Source organism: Megalobrama amblycephala, linkage group LG1 (genome assembly GCF_018812025.1).
Source record: "Megalobrama amblycephala isolate DHTTF-2021 linkage group LG1, ASM1881202v1, whole genome shotgun sequence".
NCBI classification, from domain to species: domain Eukaryota; kingdom Metazoa; phylum Chordata; class Actinopteri; order Cypriniformes; family Xenocyprididae; genus Megalobrama; species Megalobrama amblycephala.
The window spans coordinates 68,991,631-69,013,562 of record NC_063044.1 but is presented as its reverse complement, the minus strand read 5'-3'; the positions used below and the strand labels follow the sequence as shown (position 1 = coordinate 69,013,562).

Below are 21,932 nucleotides of genomic sequence, written 5' to 3'. Positions count from 1 at the left end.
ATTCATCATCAGCTCAAAGCATTATGGGTAGAGTCTCTCTACAGTCTGATTCATCATCAGCTCAAAGCATTATGGGTAGAGTCTCTACAGTCTGATTCATCATCAGCTCAAAGCATTATGGGTAGAGTCTCTACAGTCTGATTCATCATGAGCTCAAAGCATTATGGGTAGAGTCTCTCTACAGTCTGATTCATCATCAGCTCAAAGCATTATGGGTAGAGTCTCTCTACAGTCTGATTCATCAACACAGTTTCACTGATGATCCATAATAAAGCCTAAACCCAGGATAGAGTGGTTGAGTGAATGTGGTCTGGACTGTGTGGATGAGGATCATTGTGTCTCCAGAGATGCTGTAGAAGGACAGAGTTCCTGCACTGTGATCCACATACACTCCTACTCTATAGTGATCATCATCATCATCATCATCATTCACTCCTGTTCTCCTGCTGATGATGGGCTTTACAGGGAGTTCAATCCGTATGTTATTGTGTCTGAATGAGTAACTGGAGGGAGTGCAGCTCAAACTCCAGGACTGATCATTCCATCCAAACACACACTCAATACCCCGTCCCTTCCTGCTAATGCTCTTATATGACACTGATATAAACACACCATCATCTCCACTCCACTCAATCTCCCAGTAACAGCGTCCACACACACTTTCTCTACTCAACACCTGATGATAATAATCAAATCTGTCTGGATGATCAGGATACGACTGAAGATCTGGGCCAGTGAATGTAATCACTGTGTTCCTCTCAGACAGATAGAGGAATTTATTCACTGTGTTCAGATCCAGAGTGAACTGATGGGAATCTGATGGAGATAAAACACATCAGTGTATCATTTATTACAGAAACTCTCTATTTTCAGTTCAGATCTGAGCAGTTAACTTAGAATTTTTCACAAATTCGTGTTACAGAAGCAAATCTGAACTTGATTCAGGATTCTTCTCCTATCTTACAGAATCTCATCTGTAGTTATTAGGAAATCTTGAGTTCGGTACTCAACTCTCAGGTCTGTTGCCACGCAACCAATAATAATAATAATACAGTTAAGAAATGTCATTCTGTAATAGAAGCTGTCTCATTTCATTTAAATTTCGAAGGCTGCATCCTCAAGAGGACGAATCCTGTGAAGGATGCGGTATGTGGAGTGTCCTTAGCCAGAATTAAACGAGACATCCTTCGTAAGACACACACGCAGGCAAGGAAACAGGAAGTATATCGTTGCTATGTCAACGCGTTCACGGCAGCCTCGTTGCGCTCTCAGCAATTGAATGCAAATTATTAATAAATTTGTAATTTGAAAAGAAAATGTATTTACTTGTTTTATTTTGGTTATGCTTGAGGAGCTGGCTTATGTACAAGATATCTGTTACAGAGACAAATGAGGAGGATATTAAGAAGAACAAAGTTTAAAACAAAAACAAGCATGAAACTACTTACAGTTTTTTTCGATTGCTAAACGACAGTGAGCACAACTGGAGTTACATGTGCAAAACTCTAACTACAGTCTGCACTACCAACAGTCACCTGAGCTAAACAGTTAACACATGACTCAAAACCAAACACTGTGCACAACCCTCACTGAGATAACACACACTGTCACTCAGAACACACTGAGAGTAAAAACACTAGCATCAAACACCAACACAGAAAATACAAACTTTTCATCTTTACAGTTTGAACAATTTCAGTGACTTCGTACAAAGTAATATTTTCTTCAAAGAAAAGAGTGACATTCTTTCACATGATTTATTTAAATTTTTAGAACATAACAATTCTTTAAGGTAAATGAAAATTAGCAGTTTGCTTCAATAGTCTGTAGTAATTTACGGAATTACAGTAATGAGTTATATATATATATATATATATATATATATATATATATATATATATATAATGTGTGTGTTCACTAACAAGTCTAAAACAAGACACCTGCTTAGCCTTTCAGCTGAAATTGCAATGTTTGAAAGGCACAAGGCTGAAATCTATTCTGTTTTGAATGTGTGGTTCACAGTTTTGACAGCAGTGTGTTAGCATTTGAACAAAGTGCTGTAAATCCACAGTGTTTTGCAGGTTGTGGTTAAAGTCATGGGATAAGTGTGTAGAGTTTTGAAAACTGTGTTTAAGCAATGAAAAACGAACTAGAGTTTGGTCCACATGAACTGCTGCTGTGCAGACTGTATTAGAATTTTGCACATGTGACTCCAGTTGTGCCCACTGTCGTTTAGCAATCGAAAAAAAACTGTAATTTAAACATATCTTCACTTGTATGTACATTTGATGATGCCGCCATTTATTAATTTATTTTTTTCAAATAAATGATGGTTGTTAACAGCGACGCAAAGAATTGTGGGCTATCTGCAGCAGTGAAGGATACACCTCATCCATCCTGTGAAAGAAGGACACATTCCAAAGTCGCGTTCTGAGAGTCCTACCTAACTTTCTGAAACAATACAGCCTCAATGACGTATAAAACCTTCAAATGCGACCTCCGGAGGATGCAATCTTCGAAATGAGACACTAGAGTTTGTGCTAAATGAGGTTCTGACTGAAATCACCATGGTTACCAATCAGATAAGATAGGGGTGTGTGTGTGTGTGTGTGTGTGTGTGTGTGTGTGTGTGAGTGAGTGAGTGAGTGAGTGAGTGAGAGAGAGAGTGTGTGTGTGTGTGTGTAGACGTACATTTCCATAGTCCTGGTGTAATCCTGATCTCTCCTCCATGATCCACACTGGAAAACACACACAGACACAATCAATCATAGACATAATGGTTTTTATACTGTACAAACTGTATATTCTCTCCTCTTACACTAACTCTACCATAAATCTACCATCACAGGAAACTTTCTGTTGTTTTACATTTTCAATAAACATGATTCTGTATGATTTATCAGCTGGTTTCCTCATGGAGACCATAAAATGTCCCACAAAGATTTCAGATATTTCCATCTTTTTGGGCACATGTTGATCCACAGATACACAGCAGTGCAGTGACTGTAGGCGATTCATCTAATTATTGATTACAGTTTCTAATGACATCTGAAAGGAGTGATTGGTTGTCAGTTTGTGTCTACATGTGAGTTTTTACCAGCTTTTGCCTCTCTGACATTTTTTTTCATGTTTTTAATGGCTAAATGGTTATATTTTGTTCAGTTTAATTGTGTTTATTGCTATGCCATACTTTATTTTGCTGTAGCTTACAGACAAAGTTACAGTTTTTCTCGATTGCTTAAACACTGTAACCAGGCTTTTGAACTAAAATTTCAAAACCATAATGCCATTTATTAAAAAGCACACCCATTTCCCTAAACTATAAACACTATTTCCCCTGTTTTGACACATGAGTCAGATTTGTTGAACTGTCACTGCAAAACTCTAGACACAAATCCCTTCATTTCTCATTGCCTACACCATGTTGTCATTTATAAAGCACTAGCATTCAATATTGTTCACTCAAGTCAGCATAGCTTGAGCTCAATTAGCACACAGTTACCCACGTGGAAACACTACGAGTCAAAATTTATCACACACCAATCAGAACCTTCAATAGAGAGATAAAAGAGCCTCAGTCAGTTCATTCAGTTTTGGAACAATGGATCTAGATAGATGTGATTGAAAAGGTCGAGGACACCAGAGAGGAAGAAGAGGATGAGCAAAAGCAGTAAGGAGTGGAGGAAGAGGTGAAGGAGGAGGAAGAGGAGGATGAGGTGCAAGGAGACAAGGAGTCTCAGATAAAATTCGTGCCACTGGTTGACCATGTTCTTGTCCACGGTATGACTATGAGGGAGGCTGGGCAATGAGTTCAGCCAAATTTAAGTTCCTTCACCGTCGCCTCGATCATAAGAACCTTCAGGGTGGAAAACAGGCAGGAGTACCTCAGTGTACTTTACTGTTACTTTTGAGTGCTGTACTCTGTTACAACACATGCATCAAATTGCCTTGTATACAGATGTCTGCTTCTATTTTGTAAAAAGGATGTTACAGTTACAGTAATCAGTGCTTGTATTTTTGTAGGACACAGAGACGTTGGAATGGAAGAAACCAGCCTGTGATGTTGACGAGATTCTCTGGCCTGTCCCAGACTGAAGATGTGATGCTGGGGCAGAATAATTTTTGTTGTTGTTTGGTGTATTGTACTGTACAGTACATTAAGGAATAAAAAAAATGTGCAAATGTATACACGTGTTCATCATGTGAAAAATTCCATGAGGGGGAGAACCACAAGCAACACAACTTATTACTGGCTTTTGTTTTTGGTAGTATTGTTTTGAATTTATCTCACCGGTGTGTTAGACTATGTTGTAGTGTGTGTGTTTTTGAGGGCTTGTGTGTGATGTCTGAGGGCATAGTTTGGTTTTTCAGCAAGAGTGAATGATTTTGAGTATAGAGCTTCATTTTGACCTGAAAATAGGATGTTTGGGGAATTGGGCGAGACTTTATGGATTTGAGTTTACTGTTTTGAGAATATGAGGCATAGTTTCAAGAAATGTGTTTAAGCAATCGAGAAAAACTGTAATATACTTAAAAGTCCAGCTATAGACAACAAGAACATAAAAAATTCAAGTTTTTCAACTCCGAATCTCTTATTGTCAGTTTCTGGCATCAAAGTGATGTGAAATATGAGCGGGAGTTTAAATGGTGATTATATACTTTATTTTGTATTTGAGCTGAGCGTCTTGGACGCAGCGTCCGTCAAAATAGGCGAGGCGACTGTAGATAAAATATCAAACACAAATTACCTTTATTTTCCGGTCTACATCCGTTCAGTCAGAATTCGTGCTGCAATACATCCATGACACTGACAGCTGTTAACTTATCCACTCTGACAGGTAATCATGACCACTCGAAATGAAATATATAAATAATAGCAAGGCCATTCAGAACCTGAGGGTCTGCTATGTGCATGTAAAACTATCAATGACAATCATTTTGGGGCAGTAAGTAATGTAAACACACAATATCGGATTCCAGTCATGTCTAAAGTGAATGTAACACTGACCAAAAAAATCGGATATGGTCAAAAGATCGGATCTGTGCATTAAGACTTGCAGTGTAAATGCAGCCTTAGACCTTTACATATAAACATGCTATAAAAGTGTTTGATAAGAAACATGACAGACATCATTACTGTCTTATAATTCAAAAGCATAATCTCTTTACCTTTAACAACTTTGTAATATTTCACAATTGCTCTTTAATATATAAAATTGTAAATGATCTTGCACCGCCACCTTTAAAGACATTTGTTTCGTTGCACACTGATAACATAAGACAGACAAGAGCTTCGTTAAGAGGTGACTGTGAAGCGCATTTTAGAAAAACGGAGTTTGGTCAATCAGCTTTGTACTTCCACTCTTCTCTGCCTTGTAATCCTCGGACCTGAAATGTTGACTGCACAGCATGCTTTTATATAATTTTTCCAGGGGATATAACTCCAATTGTATTCGCCTGAAAGAAGAGTGTCATATACACCTAGGATGGCTTGAGTAAATCATGGGGTAATATCATTTTCATCATTCATTTTTGGGTGAACTGTCCCTTTAAGGGGTTTTCCAGTGACTGACAGCACTAGTCAAAGCATTTGTCAGTTGTGTCCAGGTGTGCCTCATATGTCCTGAAAAGTGAGGCTCTTTGATCGCCCCCTGGAGGCTGGATGCAGTACAGGTCATAAACCCCGCCCGCTCAATGCAGACGAATGAGACTTACATAAAAATAACATAAAAATAAATTATGCTTCAAATAAAATTTTCCAAAAGATGGTTTTGGTAATTTAAGGTAGTTGTTATCACGCTGATTTATATTCAACTGTTCGTTTTTGTGATAAGTTTGACTTTAGCTAGCAATTTGGTGCTATAGAAACGGGGCGTGTCATCATGATTCACAGTTGATTGACAGCTTGTCTGAGGACTGTCGGAGCTTCGAGGGGAGCTTGAAGATAAATAAATAACTATTCATTTTCAATTTCTGTGTTATTTCACACCGACAAAATGAGCTGTTCAGCACTAAACTGTCCTAACCGACCTACAGGATCTGACGGACATCTGAGCTTTTCTCGGTAACATTAAATGTGGGCTTGTAAGCTAATTAATAAATGTTATTAGTTAAGATAACACGCCTAACGTTAGCCATGATGGGAAAAAAAGCAGGTGATCGTTATCTGGCAGTTACTAATTATTTTTATGGGTATAAAATAATAATTAGCAGGATAAAACTAATGGCTACCATAATATGGCATTTCATATAGGCTTTTAGCTTAAAAGCATGCACATTTGGAGAAATATTGATGGATTTTCATATGTTTATGTCAATTTTCTATACAGAGAAGTAATATTTATTCAATATTTATTGTCATCACTATGAGCGCTGGATACTCTGATGTACAGTGTCGGAGGGCGCTCTGTGCACATTTAGTTCACAAATGCCTCTTAATGAAGACCAGGCCCACCCTGCTTGTCACATCTTTACATTTATTTTTGGATCATAATCTATTTATTTTTGAGATTAGCTACAAATCCACCCCCATATGGGAAAACTAAGAACAAAGAATGTGATCAAGGGAAACATAAACAGAACCCTGACATTACTCCCCCCTCCCGGAAGGCGCAATCTCAAAAAAAAATCCAACCAATCCAAAGATCCATCTCTGGACTCGGAACGAAGGAGGGAGTCGCCTCTGGACATGGGACGAAAGAGAGAGTCGCCTCTGGACACGGGATGAAGGAGAGAGTCGCCTCTGGACTCGGGACGAAGGAGAGAGAGTCACCTCTGAACTCATGACGAGATTCTGGAGTGGCAGCCATCTTGCGACAAGGCTCTGGAGTGGTGGCCATTTTGTGGAAAGGCTCTAGAGTGGCGGCCATCTTGCGGCGAGGCTCAGGGATGGCGGCCATCATCATTACTGCACTGAGGACTTGGGGATTTGCTTGAGGATAGCAATGGACAGATCCCCAGAAGTGGTCCTTAGCCAGGATGGTGTTGTAGTGGTCGGTTCTTCTGTCATGTGCCATGGTGGATAAACACTCACAATGAGGAGGAATGAAGAATGGAAGACTTTAATGATAATCCAGGAAACAAGAGTAACACCATCAAACACCAACATAAAATACAGACGTATAAGACAGACGAAATACATTGACGAGAACCAACAAAGACTGAGGGAGAACAGAGGGAATATATCCAAGTCAAACAAAGGGGCAAACAAGACTAATTAACAAGACACAGCTGGGACTAATGAATTCAAATTAGGGTAACCAAGGGAACAAACTAGTGGCAGGAAAACTAAGAACAAAGAACGTGACCAAGGGAAACAGAACCCTGACAGTGTACAACCAAGATGAAAGTTACCATTTGTGTTAAGAACAAATAAGACTCCATTGTGTGAAGCTGATCAGATCCTCGATGCGTTCCAAACGGGATATATCGCCCTCCGAAGGGCACTTCGGAGTGAAAATATTAATGGCCGCCATGTTGAAGGGTCGTTCCAAACCGAAGTGCTCAAAACTGGCCACTTCAAAGGGCCCTTCGGAATGAAGGATTTCGAAGGGTACAACAGATGGACACTTCGGGCCCCCATGATCCTTTGCACAGGGAAGTTCTTTGACGTCACAGAATGGGTAAAGGAGGTTATAAGAGTTCGATTTTACCTAAATATATATATAGTATTTTTCTATACTACTGTTATATTTATACGAGTTAGATTAGGTACATTATGGTCAAAACGACATTGTACTTAAACAAAAATACTTTACAGCTCCCTTTATCAGTCCATTCAAATGTTTAAAATACATAGACACAATATAGCCTACATGCGATAAACCTAAGATAAATAAATAAACTAACTAACGCTAAACAAATGGCGCAGCTTGCACAATTTACTCCTCTTTGATTGTCTCGTTATGATGACGCAGAAGTGCGTTCCAAAAGAAGTTTTTTTTTACCCCTACACCCTTCATCCCTTCGAAGCTCTCACTCCGGAGGCTAAGCCCTTTGAAGGGATTAGGGCATAAGAATGAGCCCTTCCGAATGGAACGCAGGGCCTGTGTGAAAAGAGCATATTATCCATAGGTAACAAAATGCAATTTTGTGGTAAAATCGTGTAAAAAGCTTGCCATTTTTATCTTACTGTTTGTTATATTTATTTGTTTGGTCAATGTCTTTGTGTGTGTGCTTTGTTTTTTGTTGTTGTATGCTATAAGGCTGAAATAACTGAAATCATTTGATAAAAGTGATATGGAACTGTAATGTGGTCAAGACACGACTGGAACTACTTTAGCTGTGGGTTTATTGTAAAACACCTTAGAAAGCTCATCATCCAATCAGAATAAAACATTCAATAGTATAACTAGAGCCAAACCTCTGTAAATGATCAATTTAACTTTTGTAAATGTATGAAAGCAATAAAGTTTTACTGGTTTGTAATAAGTAAAGATGGTAATGCTGTTTTTGTAGCCGTTTAATCAAAACTCTGCCTGCTTTACATACTTGAGTTTGTCCAGTGTGCAGGTTGGATCCTCCAGTTTTTCAGAAAGCATGACTCCTGAATCTCCTGGGTGATTGTAGCTTAGATCCAGCTCTCTCAGGTGTGAAGGGTTCAAACTCAGAGCTGAAGACACATAACCACAGCCTTCCTCTGTCACCATACAGCCAGACAATCTACAGACACACACCAACAGTCCACGTGACTTGAATTTATACATATTTCAGCCATTCATTAGGTATTATTTATTTGTAGTCACTACTTTGTAACTGTAAAAAACTTAAATTGTAATTTCAGTGACTAATTAAAAATGTAGTTTTGTTGTTTTGAAGTTAAGATAATTTATGTATTTTGTGTGATTTGTAATTAAATATAAAGAGACAAGAAACATTAACAGTCATTTTCAGGATAGTTGTCATACAAATAAGAATGATTGTGCATATTTTTAAATAAAATATTATCTGCAAAGTGTTGATATGCATTAGTTTGCAATGTGTTCTATTTGCTAATAAACTCTTCATTTGCCTAAAATACCTCTAAATACTTAATTAAATTACTTTAAATGTAATATAACAAAATGGTTTATTTTAGCAGAAAACTGCAGGGAGCAAAGACAATAAAACACTAGTGACACACCTTAATGCTTCTCAGTTGTTGGTAAGATTTATAAATACTTCACAAAATTGTAAAAATATTTGGTACATGGTGCATATTCTCATTATGAGTGAAGCTCACTTACAAGTGTTCATGTGCAGCAGTATTTACTAGGGATACGCCAATACGAATACCAGTATCGGTATCGGGCCGATACAAAGCTCATGTACTCGTACTCGTAAAAATACCCCCAATACCAAAGACTGATACCTTACGTGATGTCACTGACAGAAATTTCTGTGCACAGAGACACCGGTGGCAGCAGCAGGAACAATGTCAGCCTCAAGGGTGTGAAAATACTTCAAAATGAACAAACCCCTAAATTGCCCCTAAATTGAATAAACCCCTAAATTGCGAACTGCATGCTTTGTTCTGCATTAACATCAAGAGGAGGTAAAAAAAACATGCTGTGAAGAACATCCTTTGCTTAATTCTTATGAGCAGTCCTCCAACTGCAGTTAGCCTATAGTGTTTCTTACCCGTATTTATTTGAATTTTAACCCGTTTCTTACCCGTATTTATTTTAACAGTACAATGTTATATTTCACTGTACACTTTCAGTTGTGTTAGGCTGACCAGACATGCAGTTTTTTCCGGGATAGTCCTGTATTTCAGCTCTATTTTTAGTGTCCCGCCTTAAGAAAAAATCCTTTTGTTCTGTATTTCATCTTTCCTAAAATTTTGTTACAACTGGGTGATCATAGAACGAGTAGTAGTAGTGTTCTGTCACGTAAGAGCAGCCCAATCAATTCGTTATAGAACAAAGATATCTGGTTGATTAGTGAAGGTGGGATAGACAGAATCACGCTGAATGACACACACCAGAAGCGCTCCCTCTCTCTCACATGTGTGTGCTTTCTCTCTTTTTTTGTGTGTGATCCCAGTTCTCTCAGACAGCGCACGATCAGTTCTCCTTGCACCTGAATGGTCAAATGCACACAGTTGTCAAAATGTTCATTGTGTGGAGTATCTTACGTAAATACAGTGATTTCGTCTTAAAGGGGCAGTATGCCATTTGAAGGTTATTGGACTCTGTGAAATGTATGTTATTTGTTTGTGACGAGCACATAAAAATTATCATTTTTTTCATTGGCGTAATAATAAAGAAGCTGTCCAACATTCATTAGTCTCACTGTGTTGTACTTGGAAAACTGCCACATCACCAAAAAAAAAAAGAAAATAATAAATGTATAGGCATCAGTATCATTATTGCCAAGTACAAGACAAAAAGTATCAGTACTCAGAGTCAGTCCTTAAAAAAAATGATATTCGTGCATCCCTAGTATTTACTGCAGTGGACTCAAACTCAGCTCCTGGAAGGACACTTTCCTGCAGAGTGTATCTCCACCCTAATTAAACACATCTGATCCTGCTAATCAAAGTCTTCAGGAATAGGAGACTTAGGCAGGTGTTTTGGAGCTGGCTGGAGCTAAAGTCTGCAGGACAGTGACCCTCCAGGAGCTGAGTTTGAGACCAATGATCAACTGTGAAACTGATTTGCTGCTCTGAAACACTGAAAACAGGACCATGAGCTGCTCATGTGTAAACAGTACTGCGCTGTTTCACTATGAAACATGGAGCATGTAAGAATATTTATTTATATAATTACAGCTCAACATCCAAAATTCATACTAAGCCATATCCCATTGTCCCAAATATGTATTGCATTAATTCATTAAAAAAAAATTCTTAGCCAACTTGTGTTAATTGTGTATTTTGGCTGAGATGTTACTTATGACTTATGCTGTCCACATGGGTCATACCTCTCAACTCTGAAAATATGGACATCTGTATAAATATTTAAAAATAGCACACTCCCTCAAATGTTGTTTTGTCTCTTGTTCTGGCATTCCATTGAGAGCAGATGCCACGTTTTGTGACAAAATTTTTCTGATAGTATTTTTTTAATTATTTTAAAACAGTTTACCTCAATATCTCCAGATGGCAGTTTGGGCTCTTCAGTCCATCAGAAAGAAGCTTCACTCCAGAATCCTGCAGGTCATTGTTACTCAGGTCCAGCTCTCTTAGGACAGAGTTTGAGGAATGTAGAGCTGAAGACAAACTCTCACAAGACTGAGCAGTGAGATCACAACTATGTAGCCTGTGTAGAGAGCAAAACAACAGTAATGCAGTAGTAATGCTTATTAGGTTGGGTTTCATTTGGAAAAACTTTTGACTGAATTGATGTAAGCAAATTCAATGGGTAAAACTCAGGTTCCTGAGTTTTGTCTGATGCCTGATCCAGCTTGCCTAATGATGGAGATACCTTGGCATTTAACCCTCTGGAGTCTGAGGCTGATTTGGGGCCTGGAGAAGTTTTGACATGCCCTGACATTTGTGCTTTTTTCAGTTGTTCATAAACATATTAATGGAAAAAGTGTCATTACACTGTATTCAGCACAAACTAGGCTACAATAATATGTGAGGAACATATATGTACATGTTTGTGTTTTTGAAGGAATAACATTTATGCGTGGTTATTGAAAAAACAAAAAATTTAAGTCACTGAAATAAGGCCAAAAAAATATATTAAATCTGTGTTCACAAGACTTCTGGGTATTGGAGGTTGTAGGCTAGAGTTTTTGCTTCAGAATTATGTAAAAATTATAATGCCTACTTGTTCATATAAAACAATATATTGATTTAGTTTTTGTAAGACACTTTTTGTCAAGAAACACAGTATGTCACGGTTCACAGATGCATTGTTTCCTTCTTGTCGCATGTTCTGTGTTGTGACAGCGGTGGGCGTGTATGTGTGTGTTTGTAGGTGTGTCCAGGCCACGTGGCTCATCAGTGGATCCAGCTGCCACTCATCACTTCACCAGCTGCTGCTCATTCACTTACCCTTTATAAGCTCACCTCATTCTCATCTTCCCTGTCAAATTGTTGTTTGGTGTCCTGTGCTGTGTTGTCTCGTCCTGTTCCTGCCCAGAGTTCCAGTCGTGTCGTCTCCAGTTCCAGTTCGGTTTTCTTCGTGTTCTCGTTCTATGTCCGGACCTTGGATTTACTTCACATTCAGCACTCCTCGTCACCACTACGCACCACCAGCCGATCATCTCAATCCCTGCGTCACCAGAGGCCTGCCCGTTCAGTGACTGTGTTCCATCTCACTTCTTGTTTAATAAACGTGTTAACTCACATTTTCTTCCTGTGATCAATCATGACAGAACGATCTGACCAAGGTATGGAAGCAGCGAGCAGCCCGCATACAGCGTTGGAGGAATTTATCAACAGTAATATTCACAGAATGGATTCTCAGGAGAAGAATTTGAACGAGACCGGGCGAGCGGTTCAGGCTTTGGTGGCGCAGGTGTCCGAGCTCACCCAGCAGTTCCAGCTTCTTCGGGGTCCCGCTGCGCCGCCCACACCGGCCGTCCTTCCCCCTACATCTGAGGACGCCGCCAGTCCCGAACCTCGTCTTCCGGTGCCCGAATCATACTCAGGTGAACAGAACTTTTGCAGAGTTTTTCTAACTCGATGTGCTATGCATTTTGCATTACAGCCTCAAACTTTCAATACGGAGCGAAGCAAGGTGGCGTTCCTACTCACCCTACTCACTGGGAAGGCTTCTCTTTGGGGGACGGCGGTGTGGGAGAATCGCGATCCATGCTGCGCCTCGTTCCAGTCACTCTCCGTGGAAATGAAACAGGTATTCGACCGGTCGGTCGCTTGGAGAGAAGCCGCCAGGCTATTGGCAGAATTACGTCAAGGAGAGAAGTCGGTGTCTGACTTTTCCATCGAATTTCGCACGTTAGTGGCTGAGTGTCACTGGAACGAGGAGGCGCAGTGGGACATGTTCCTGCATGGGTTGGCTGACCGTGTCCAGAGGGAAATCTACGCGCTGGATCTTCCGACTACACTCAACGGACTTATTGATTTGGCGCTAAGAGTTGATGCTCGACTGACCAGGGTCGAGCGGAGGATTCCTGCCCATAGAGGCGTTAGCGGAATGGAAGGTCCGTGATCCAGCGGCGGGGACACGGTCAGCCCGGTCCAAGATCACGAGCCCATGCAGGTGGGTCGAGCTCGGTTTTCCCGGGAGGAGAGGGAAAGGCGGAGATCCCAGGGACTTTGTTTATATTGTGGCGGAGCTGGCCATTTTGCGTACAACTGCCCGTTAAAAGGGGCAAGCCCGACAGTAAGTATGAGGTTACTGTCGGGTGTGATCTCCACCAAGAAGACCTCATCAACATCTACGCTCCTCCCGGTTAGATTGAGATGGTCGAACCACACGCACGACTGCAGAGCACTGTTGGATTCCGGGGCTGAAGGTAATTTTCTGGACAAATCACTTGCAATAAAACTCCACATCCCCTTCAAGCCACTCACCAACAGAATTGCTGTGCACGCCCTCAATGGACAGAGTCTCCCCACCATCTCATACAGCACCGAAGACATCACACTCATCACCTCCGGAAACCACACTGAACTCACCTCCTTCCTGATTTTTGATTCTCCCCTCACACCCATCATCCTTGGTCACCCCTGGCTCACCAAACACAACCCCCGGGTAGACTGAATCCAGAATTTCATTGTGGCCTGGAGCAAGGAGTGTCATGAGTATTGTCTTGTCTCTGCATGTCTGTCTGTTTCTGTTTTACAGGAGGAAGCAGTGGATCTGTCTAATGTGCCCGCTGAGTACCTTGACCTGAAGGAGGTGTTCAGTAAGTCTAGGGCTGCTTCTCTCCCTCCGCACCGTCCCTATGACTGTGCTATAGACTTATTGCCAGGTAAATCTCTGCCTAAAGGCAAGTTATATTCACTTTCTGTTCTGGAAAGTGAGGCTATGGAGAAATATATTTCTGATTCACTGGCAATGGGGTTCATCCGCCCTTCCTCTTCTCCAGCGGGGGCGGGATTCTTTTTTGTGGGTAAGAAGGATGGATCTCTGCGACCTTGTATTGACTACCGGGGGCTGAACAACATAACGGTAAAGAATACTTATCTTTTGCCGTTAATGTCTTCAGCTTTCGAGAGGTTGCAGGGAGCATCTATTTTCACAAAATTGGATTTAAGGAATGCTTATCATTTGGTCCGCATCAGGGAGGGGGATGAATGGAAGACCGATTTTAACACCCCTAGGGGGCACTTTGAATATTTGGTTATGGCGTTCGGGGTTTCCAACTCCCCAGCGGTCTTCCAGGCACTCATCAACGACGTGCTGCGAGATATGGTCGATCAATTCATATATGTCTACCTGGACGACATATTGATTTTTTCTTTGTCTCTCCAGGAGCATGTGCAGCACGTTCGACGAGTGCTTCAGAGGTTGCTAGTGAATGGGCTTTTTGTCAAGGCAGAGAAATGCGTTTTTCATGCACAGTCTGTTCCTTTCCTAGGGTACATCGTGTCGACTGAGGGAGTGCGCATGGATCCTGAGAAGGTTAAGGCTGTGGTGGATTGGCCAAGTCCAGATTCCCGTAAGGCCCTACAGAGGTTTCTGGGGTTCGCCAATTTTTACCGGCGTTTCATTCGCAATTTCAGCCAACTAGCCGCGCCTCTGATTGCCTTGACCTCCCCCAAGACTACGTTCAGGTGGTCAGACACAGCTGAGGCTGTGTTTGCCAAACTGAAGGGTTGCTTCGTTTCAGCCCCCATTCTCGTTGCCCCTGATCCATCACGGCAGTTTGTGGTGGAGGTCGACGCATCAGAGGTGGGGGTAGGTGCAGTGTTATCCCAGCGTTCTCCCGCAGACGATAAGATGCACCCATGCGCGTTTTTTTCCCATCGTTTATCTCCTGCCGAACGTAACTACGACATTGGGAACCGGGAGTTGCTGGCAGTCAAGTTGGCCTTAGAGGAATGGCGCCACTGGTTAGAGGGTTCAGGGGTGCCTTTTATTGTATGGACCGATCATAAGAATTTGGAATATATTAGGACTGCCAAAAGATTGAACTCCAGGTAGGCTCGGTGGGCACTTTTTTTCGGACGTTTTGACTTTACTCTCTCGTATCGCCCGGGTTCTAAAAACATCAAACCCGATTCTTTATCACGCATTTTTGATCGTTCCGAATGCCCGTCTACTCCCGAGTGCATTTTACCGGAGACATTAGTGGTCTCCACACTCACATGGGAGGTCGAATCGAGGGTCAAGACGGCCTTAGAAGGGGTAACGCCTCCGCCGGGTGTCCACCGAACCGCTTATTTGTGCCGGAGGGATTACGGTCCATGGTCATCCAGTGGGGTCATTGTTCTAATGTAGCGTGTCATCCAGGAGTTAAACGCACTAAATTTCTAGTCAAGCAACGATTCTGGTGGCCTCTTATGGCTTGGGACGTCCGCGATTTTGTGTTGGCTTGCTCAGTTTGTGACGTTGGTAAGACTTCCAATCGTTCCCCGGATGGGTTGCTCCAACCGCTGCCAGTCCCTTCGAGACCCTGGTCCCACATCTCGCTAGATTTTATCACTGCCCTCCACCCTCCCAGGGGTACACGGTTGTTTTGACCGTAGTGGACCGATTCTCGAAGGCGGCTCATTTCATCCCCTTGGCCAAATCAGCCAAGGAGACAGCGGTTATATATATATCGTAGACCACGTCTTTCGGCTTCATGGCCTCCCGATGGACGTGGTTTCCGACAGGGGACCCCAATGTGTATCAAAATTTTGGCAAGAGTTTTGTAGATTGCTGGGGGCGACTGTCAGTTTATCCTCAGGGTTTCATCCCCAGAGCAATGGTCAAACTGAGAGAGCCAATCAAGATTTGGAGCGAACGTTGCGATGTTTAGTCTCTAAGAATCCTTCCTCCTGGAGCCAGCAACTTTCAATGGTGGAGTACGCCCACAATACGTTACCAGTGTCGTCCACGGGCCAATCGCCGTTTGAATGTAGTGTAGGTTACCAGCCATCTATTTTTCCTAGTCTGGAATCCGAGGTCGCGGTCCCCTCTGCTCACGCCTTTGTCCAGAGGTGTCACCGCACTTGGACGAGAGCCCGAGAGACTCTTCTCCAAGTGAGGGAGCGCACCAAGGCCAAGGCCAATCGCCACCGGTCAAAGCCTCCCTTATGCATCGTTGGTCAAAAAGTGTGGCTTTCTACCAAGAATATTCCTCTCCGATCCGTCTCTAATAAGCTTGCTCCCAAATTTATTGGTCCGTTTACCGTCACCAAGATCATTAGTCCGGTGGCAGTCCACCTCAAACTTCCTCCGGCGTACAGGAGGATTCATCCCGTCTTCCATGTTTCTAAAATTAAGCCCGTGTTTCATTCCAATATTAATCCACCAGTCCCGGTTCCCCCACCACCGTGACTCATAGATGGGGTACCATCTTATTCGGTCAACCGTATTCTGGACTCAAGGCGGAGGGGACGCGGATTCCAGTACTTGGTGGACTGGGACGGTTACGGTCCGGAGGAGAGGAGTTGGGTACCTGCCAGAGACATTCTGGATCACACCCTTATCGATGATTACAATCGACAGGTAAGGGAGTCGGGGAACGCCAGGAGGCGTTCCTAGGTGGAGGGGTACTGTCACGGTTCACAGATGCATTGTTTCCTTCTTGTCGCGTGTTCTGTGTTGTGACAGCGGTGGGGGTGTGTGTGTGTGTGTGTGTGTGTTTGTAGGTGTGTCCAGGCCACGTGGCTCATCAGTGGATCCAGCTGCCACTCATCACTTCACCAGCTGCTGCTCATTCACTTACCCTTTATAAGCTCACCTCATTCTCATCTTCCCTGTCAGATCGTTGTTTGGTGTCCTGTGCTGTGTTGTCTCATCCTGTTCCTGCCCGGAGTTCCAGTCGTGTGGTCTCCAGTTCCAGTTCGGTTTTCTTCGTGTTCTCGTTCTATGTCCGGACCTTGGATGTACTTCACATTCAGCACTCCTCGTCACCACCACGCACCACCAGCCGATCATCTCAATCCCTGCGTCACCAAAGGCCTGCCCGTTCAGTGACTGTGTTCCATCTCTCTTCTTGTTTAATAAACGTGTTAACTCGCATTTGCTTCCTGTGATCAATCATGACACAGTATGCGTGAAGGCATGAATCATCGTGAATAATGGGTCATTTACACCTCAGAAGACAAAAGAATCGCAAAAAGAAGCTGCATAATAATGAGGCCTTTCAGTCAGGTAGGCTGTGAAAAAAACCTGTGATGTCTCAAGCTCATCATGGTGTATATCAAACATACAGAAAAATATTACAGCATTATAAAATAATGGTTTTATATTATATACTTTAAAATATAATGTATTTCTGTGATGCAAAGAGTCTGAATATAGGCTTTTAGTTTAAAAGCATGCACATTTGGAGAAATATTGGATTCTCATATGTTTGTCAATTTTCTATACAGAGGAGTTATATTTATTTAATATTCATTGTCATTACTATGAGCGCTGGTGTTTTCAATTCGTACTTGTAGCCGGAGGACACTCTGTACACCTTTAGTCCACAAATTATTCTAAAGAACAAGAGGACATTTCAGGAATGGTGTTTTCAATTCATACTTGTAGCCGGAGGGCGCTCTGTACACCTTTAGGCCACAAATTCATATAAAGAAGAAAAGGAACCAGGAACTAACGGCATGTCTTCTAGAGATCGCTAACCATGGCTTTTACATCCAGATAAACACTTTTCAAGACAATAAATACACAATTGAGACGATGTGTGCATGCTTTGGCATGGTTCAAATCATACTTATCTGACCGTTATCAGTCTGTAGTAGTTAATGAAGAGATGTCGTATCGATCACAAGTTCAATATGGAGTACCACAAGGCTCAGTACTAGGACCGTTGCTTTTCACTCTGTACATGCTGCCCTTAGGAGAGATAATTAGGAAGCATGGTGTTAGTTTTCACTGCTACGCTGACGATACTCAGCTCTATATTTCCTCGCGCCCTGACGAAACCTACAAATTCACAAAACTAACAGAATGCATAGCTGACATTAAAAACTGGATGACAAGAAATTTCTTATTATTAAATTCAGAAAAAACTGATATCCTAATCTTTGGACCAAAAACTTCCTCACGAAAAAACCTTGAATACTCTCTAACACTTGACGGGTGCTCCATTAAATCTTCGTCCTCAGTTAGGAACCTGGGTGTGCTCTTTGATACCAATCTTTCATTTGAAAGTCATGTTTCTAGTATCTGTAAAACCGCCTTCTTCCATCTAAAAAATATATCTAAATTACGACATATGCTCTCAATGACAAATGCGGAACAGTTGGTTCATGCATTCATGACCTCAAGACTAGATTACTGTAACGCTCTACTGGGTGGTTGTTCTGCTCGGCTTTTAAACAGACTACAGTTGGTCCAAAATGCGGCAGCTAGAGTTCTTACTAGAACCAGAAAGTATGACCATATTAGCCCAGTTCTGTCAACATTACATTGGCTCCCTATTAAACATTGTATAGATTTTAAAATCTTGCTACTTACTTATAAAGCTCTAAATGGTTTAGCTCCCCAATATCTAAGCGAGCTCTTGGTACATTATAGTCCTTCACGTCTATTGCGATCTCAGAATTCAGGCCAGTTGATAATACCCAGAATATCAAAATCAACTGAAGGCGGCAGATCCTTTTCCTATTTAGCACCTAAACTCTGGAACAATCTTCCTAGCATTGTTCGGGAAGCAGACACACTCTGTCAGTTTAAATCTAGACTAAAAACACATCTCTTTGCTCTTGCATACACATAACACATTATCAATACATTAACATTTTTTCAAATCCGTTAAAGGATTGTTACGCTGCAATAATTAGGTCGGCCGGAACCGAGAACATTTCCTATAACACTAGATATACCTGTACATCAGAATAAGAATGGCATCTACGCTAATATCAGTCTCTCTGCTTATCCTGAGGTTTGCCGGGTGCTGGATCCAGGCCGTATCCAGATCAGATGGAGAACCTGTGTCTGGACCTGACTACAACGTAGCCCAGGAGACAATGGGCCTACAGATCCAGTTCTGGCTGCATCTATAATTCAGATTTTTAAATCTCCATATCCGCTTACATATATTTATATATAATCTATTTTTAATCTCTATAATAAAAATGTATAATTCAGATTTTGATCTCCATATCCATTTACATATATTATATATATCTTCCAAGGGGTTTTTTCCCTCCTAGGACTTTTTTCCCAGTGTTAGCATGCTGGGTTTTTCTCCTAGGGAGTTTTTTCCACCCCTGGGAGTCAGCCGACATTGGCTTAATGTAGCACCATCTTGTATATGTTACATATTACCACGCTTGCTTGTACAGCTTATTTTTAACCACTTCTCTTTTTCTGTGCTTCTAATATGTAAAGCTGCTTTGAAACAATTACCAATTGTAAAAAGCGCTATATAAATAAATTTGACTTGACTTGACTTGACTTGACTATTGACTGAATTTGCGTCTGAATAGCACTCCCTCCGTGGGCGTGGCCGCATTAGTGGATAATGAGCTGAATCACGGACTTCTGACATGGCTCTCTTTTCATACAGATTACATAAACACAGAATGTTTTTTTTTTTTATTTGACTTGCACGATTTAAAACCTGACATGTCAACATTTCTTTAGACATAAGTGTCATTTTTTTTGTCATTAGTATTCATAAGTTACAGTTCATTTTCTGAGAACTATCAGATTGGACTTCGTTCAGAGGGAGACGAGAGATCACGCATTATGTTAGTTTTCTTTATTTTACAAAAAGCACAACATTGTGTTTTTACTCTGAGTGTACACAAATAAAAGAAGATATTCTATAGTTTCAATTGATATATTACTTATGTCTCTATGACAAGAAATGACGGAGTATTTTAAGTCTCTTAAAATCCTGCAAAAAAAAATCCTGCAAAACGCGCCAGCGCGTTTTCGGACCTCAGGGAGTTAATATCATCACACACATTGATACATTTATTAATTTTTTTTATAAACAGTCTTGACCATCAAATCACCTGTGTAAGATTAAGACCCAATTAAAATGACTAACAGTGTATGTAAATTATTATAAAGACAAAAACAAACTGGGTGGTTGTTCCGCTCACTTGATAAACTACAGCTCGTACAAAATGCAGCAGCTAGAGTTCTTACTAGAACTAGGAAGTATGACCATATTAGACCAGTTCTGTCATCACTGCATTGGCTTCCTGTTAAACATCGTATAGATTTTAAAATCTTGCCAATTACTTACAAAGCACTAAATGGTTTAGCTCCCCAGTACCTAAGCGATCTCTTAATGCATTATAGTCCTTCACGTCTATAGCGATCTCAGAATTCAGGCCAGCTGATAATACCTAGAATATCAAAATCAACCGCAGGCAGTAGATCCTTCTATTTGGCACCTAAACTCTGGAACAATCTTCCTAGTAGGGCTGGGCGATATATCGCATGTGATTGTCACGCGCATTTCATCAGTTAAAGCCGGTTCTATCGCCCAGCCCTACTTCCTAGCATTGTTCGGGAAGCAGACACACTCTGTCAGTTTAAATCTAGACTAAAAACGCATCTCTTTAACCTGGCATACACATAACATATTATCAATTTATACTGGGATGTAATAATATTCACAGTAAGTGTAACAAAAAAAAAACAAAATTGCAAAACTAATCAAAAAACTAAAACAAAAAAACCCCCACTTCACTCAGTGCACACTTTGGCATATAAACGACAAAAGAAAACAAATTGCTACAGGCAGCAAAATCTACATAGACACTTTAAGCAGTATGTCCCCATCTTTTCCCCCCCAAGGTTTAGTTTAGACTGGCTTATATAGCCCAAGACAGACTCACTACCCACAAGACCATACCAACTGCAGGGGCATCAATACCAGAAACCTTTGAAGCATAAACACATGATCCTTTAACCATTTAGACCATTAAACTTCAAAAATACATGAGATAAACACATAAATACAATTCTTCACCATAAACAAAATGTAAACAACCCCATAAGACATCCCTTCATGTCTACATCTTCAAGGGTTAAGCCCCCCTCCCTATTAGTAAAAATAGTTTAACCCAACACAATTTTAACACCTATTTGCCACCTGATGTCACCTGTCGGAGTTTGGGTTCCTTGCCGCTGTCACCTTTGGCTTGCTTAGTTGGGGACACTTGACGTGATATTCAACAGTGCTTTGATCTGCCTGCATTGACACCATTTTCTTTAAGAGCTGCTGTGCAGCCAAAATTATATACCAGTTATCACTGTAAAGCTGCTTTGACACAATCTGCATTGTAAAAAGCACTATATAAATAAAGGTGACGTGACTTGACTAATGTAACAAAAACTTTGTATTTCAGATAAATGCTATTCTTTTGAATTTTCTACTCATCAAGGAATCCTGAAAAAATTATCAACATTGATAATAATCATAAATGTTTCTTGATCATCAAATCATCATATTAGAATGATTTCTGAAGGATCATGTGACACTGAAGACTGGAGTAATGATGCTGAAATTTCAGCTTTGCCATCACAGGAATAAATTATTTTTTTAAATATATTCAAACAGAAAACTGTTATTTTAAATTGCAATAATATTTCACAATATTACTGTTTATTATTATTATTATTATTAAAACAATAAAAATCTTACCGATTCCAAACTATTGACTGGTAGTGTATATATAAGAAATTTACAAACAATACGACAAATACAATAGAGATACAACTTAAATAAACTTGTTTTTCAAATACAGTACATTTATTTAACATGTATACATCTATTTAACATCTTTTGTTGTTTGATTAACATTAATGACAGACAAATATTTAATTAGGCTACTGTCCCTTTAAGACCGAATTCATGAATGTAATACTGACACATATTCGGGTTTAAGGTGGATACAGAACTGATCGCAC

At 40.8% G+C, this 21,932-nt stretch overlaps 1 protein-coding gene across 1 annotated transcript; it reads right to left on the bottom strand.

The window, feature by feature from the left end:
* Positions 1-241: 241 nt before the first annotated feature.
* Positions 242-11,306, bottom strand: LOC125276326 (butyrophilin subfamily 3 member A3-like). Its single transcript, XM_048203804.1, has 4 exons — positions 11,067-11,306; positions 8,491-8,661; positions 2,692-2,738; positions 242-816 (listed from the first exon to the last, which is right to left on the bottom strand). The coding sequence occupies exons 1-4, from the start codon at positions 11,297-11,299 to the stop codon at positions 242-244; spliced, it is 1,026 nt and encodes a 341-aa protein (XP_048059761.1). The 5' UTR covers positions 11,300-11,306.
* Between the last annotated feature and the right edge of the window lie 10,626 nt (positions 11,307-21,932).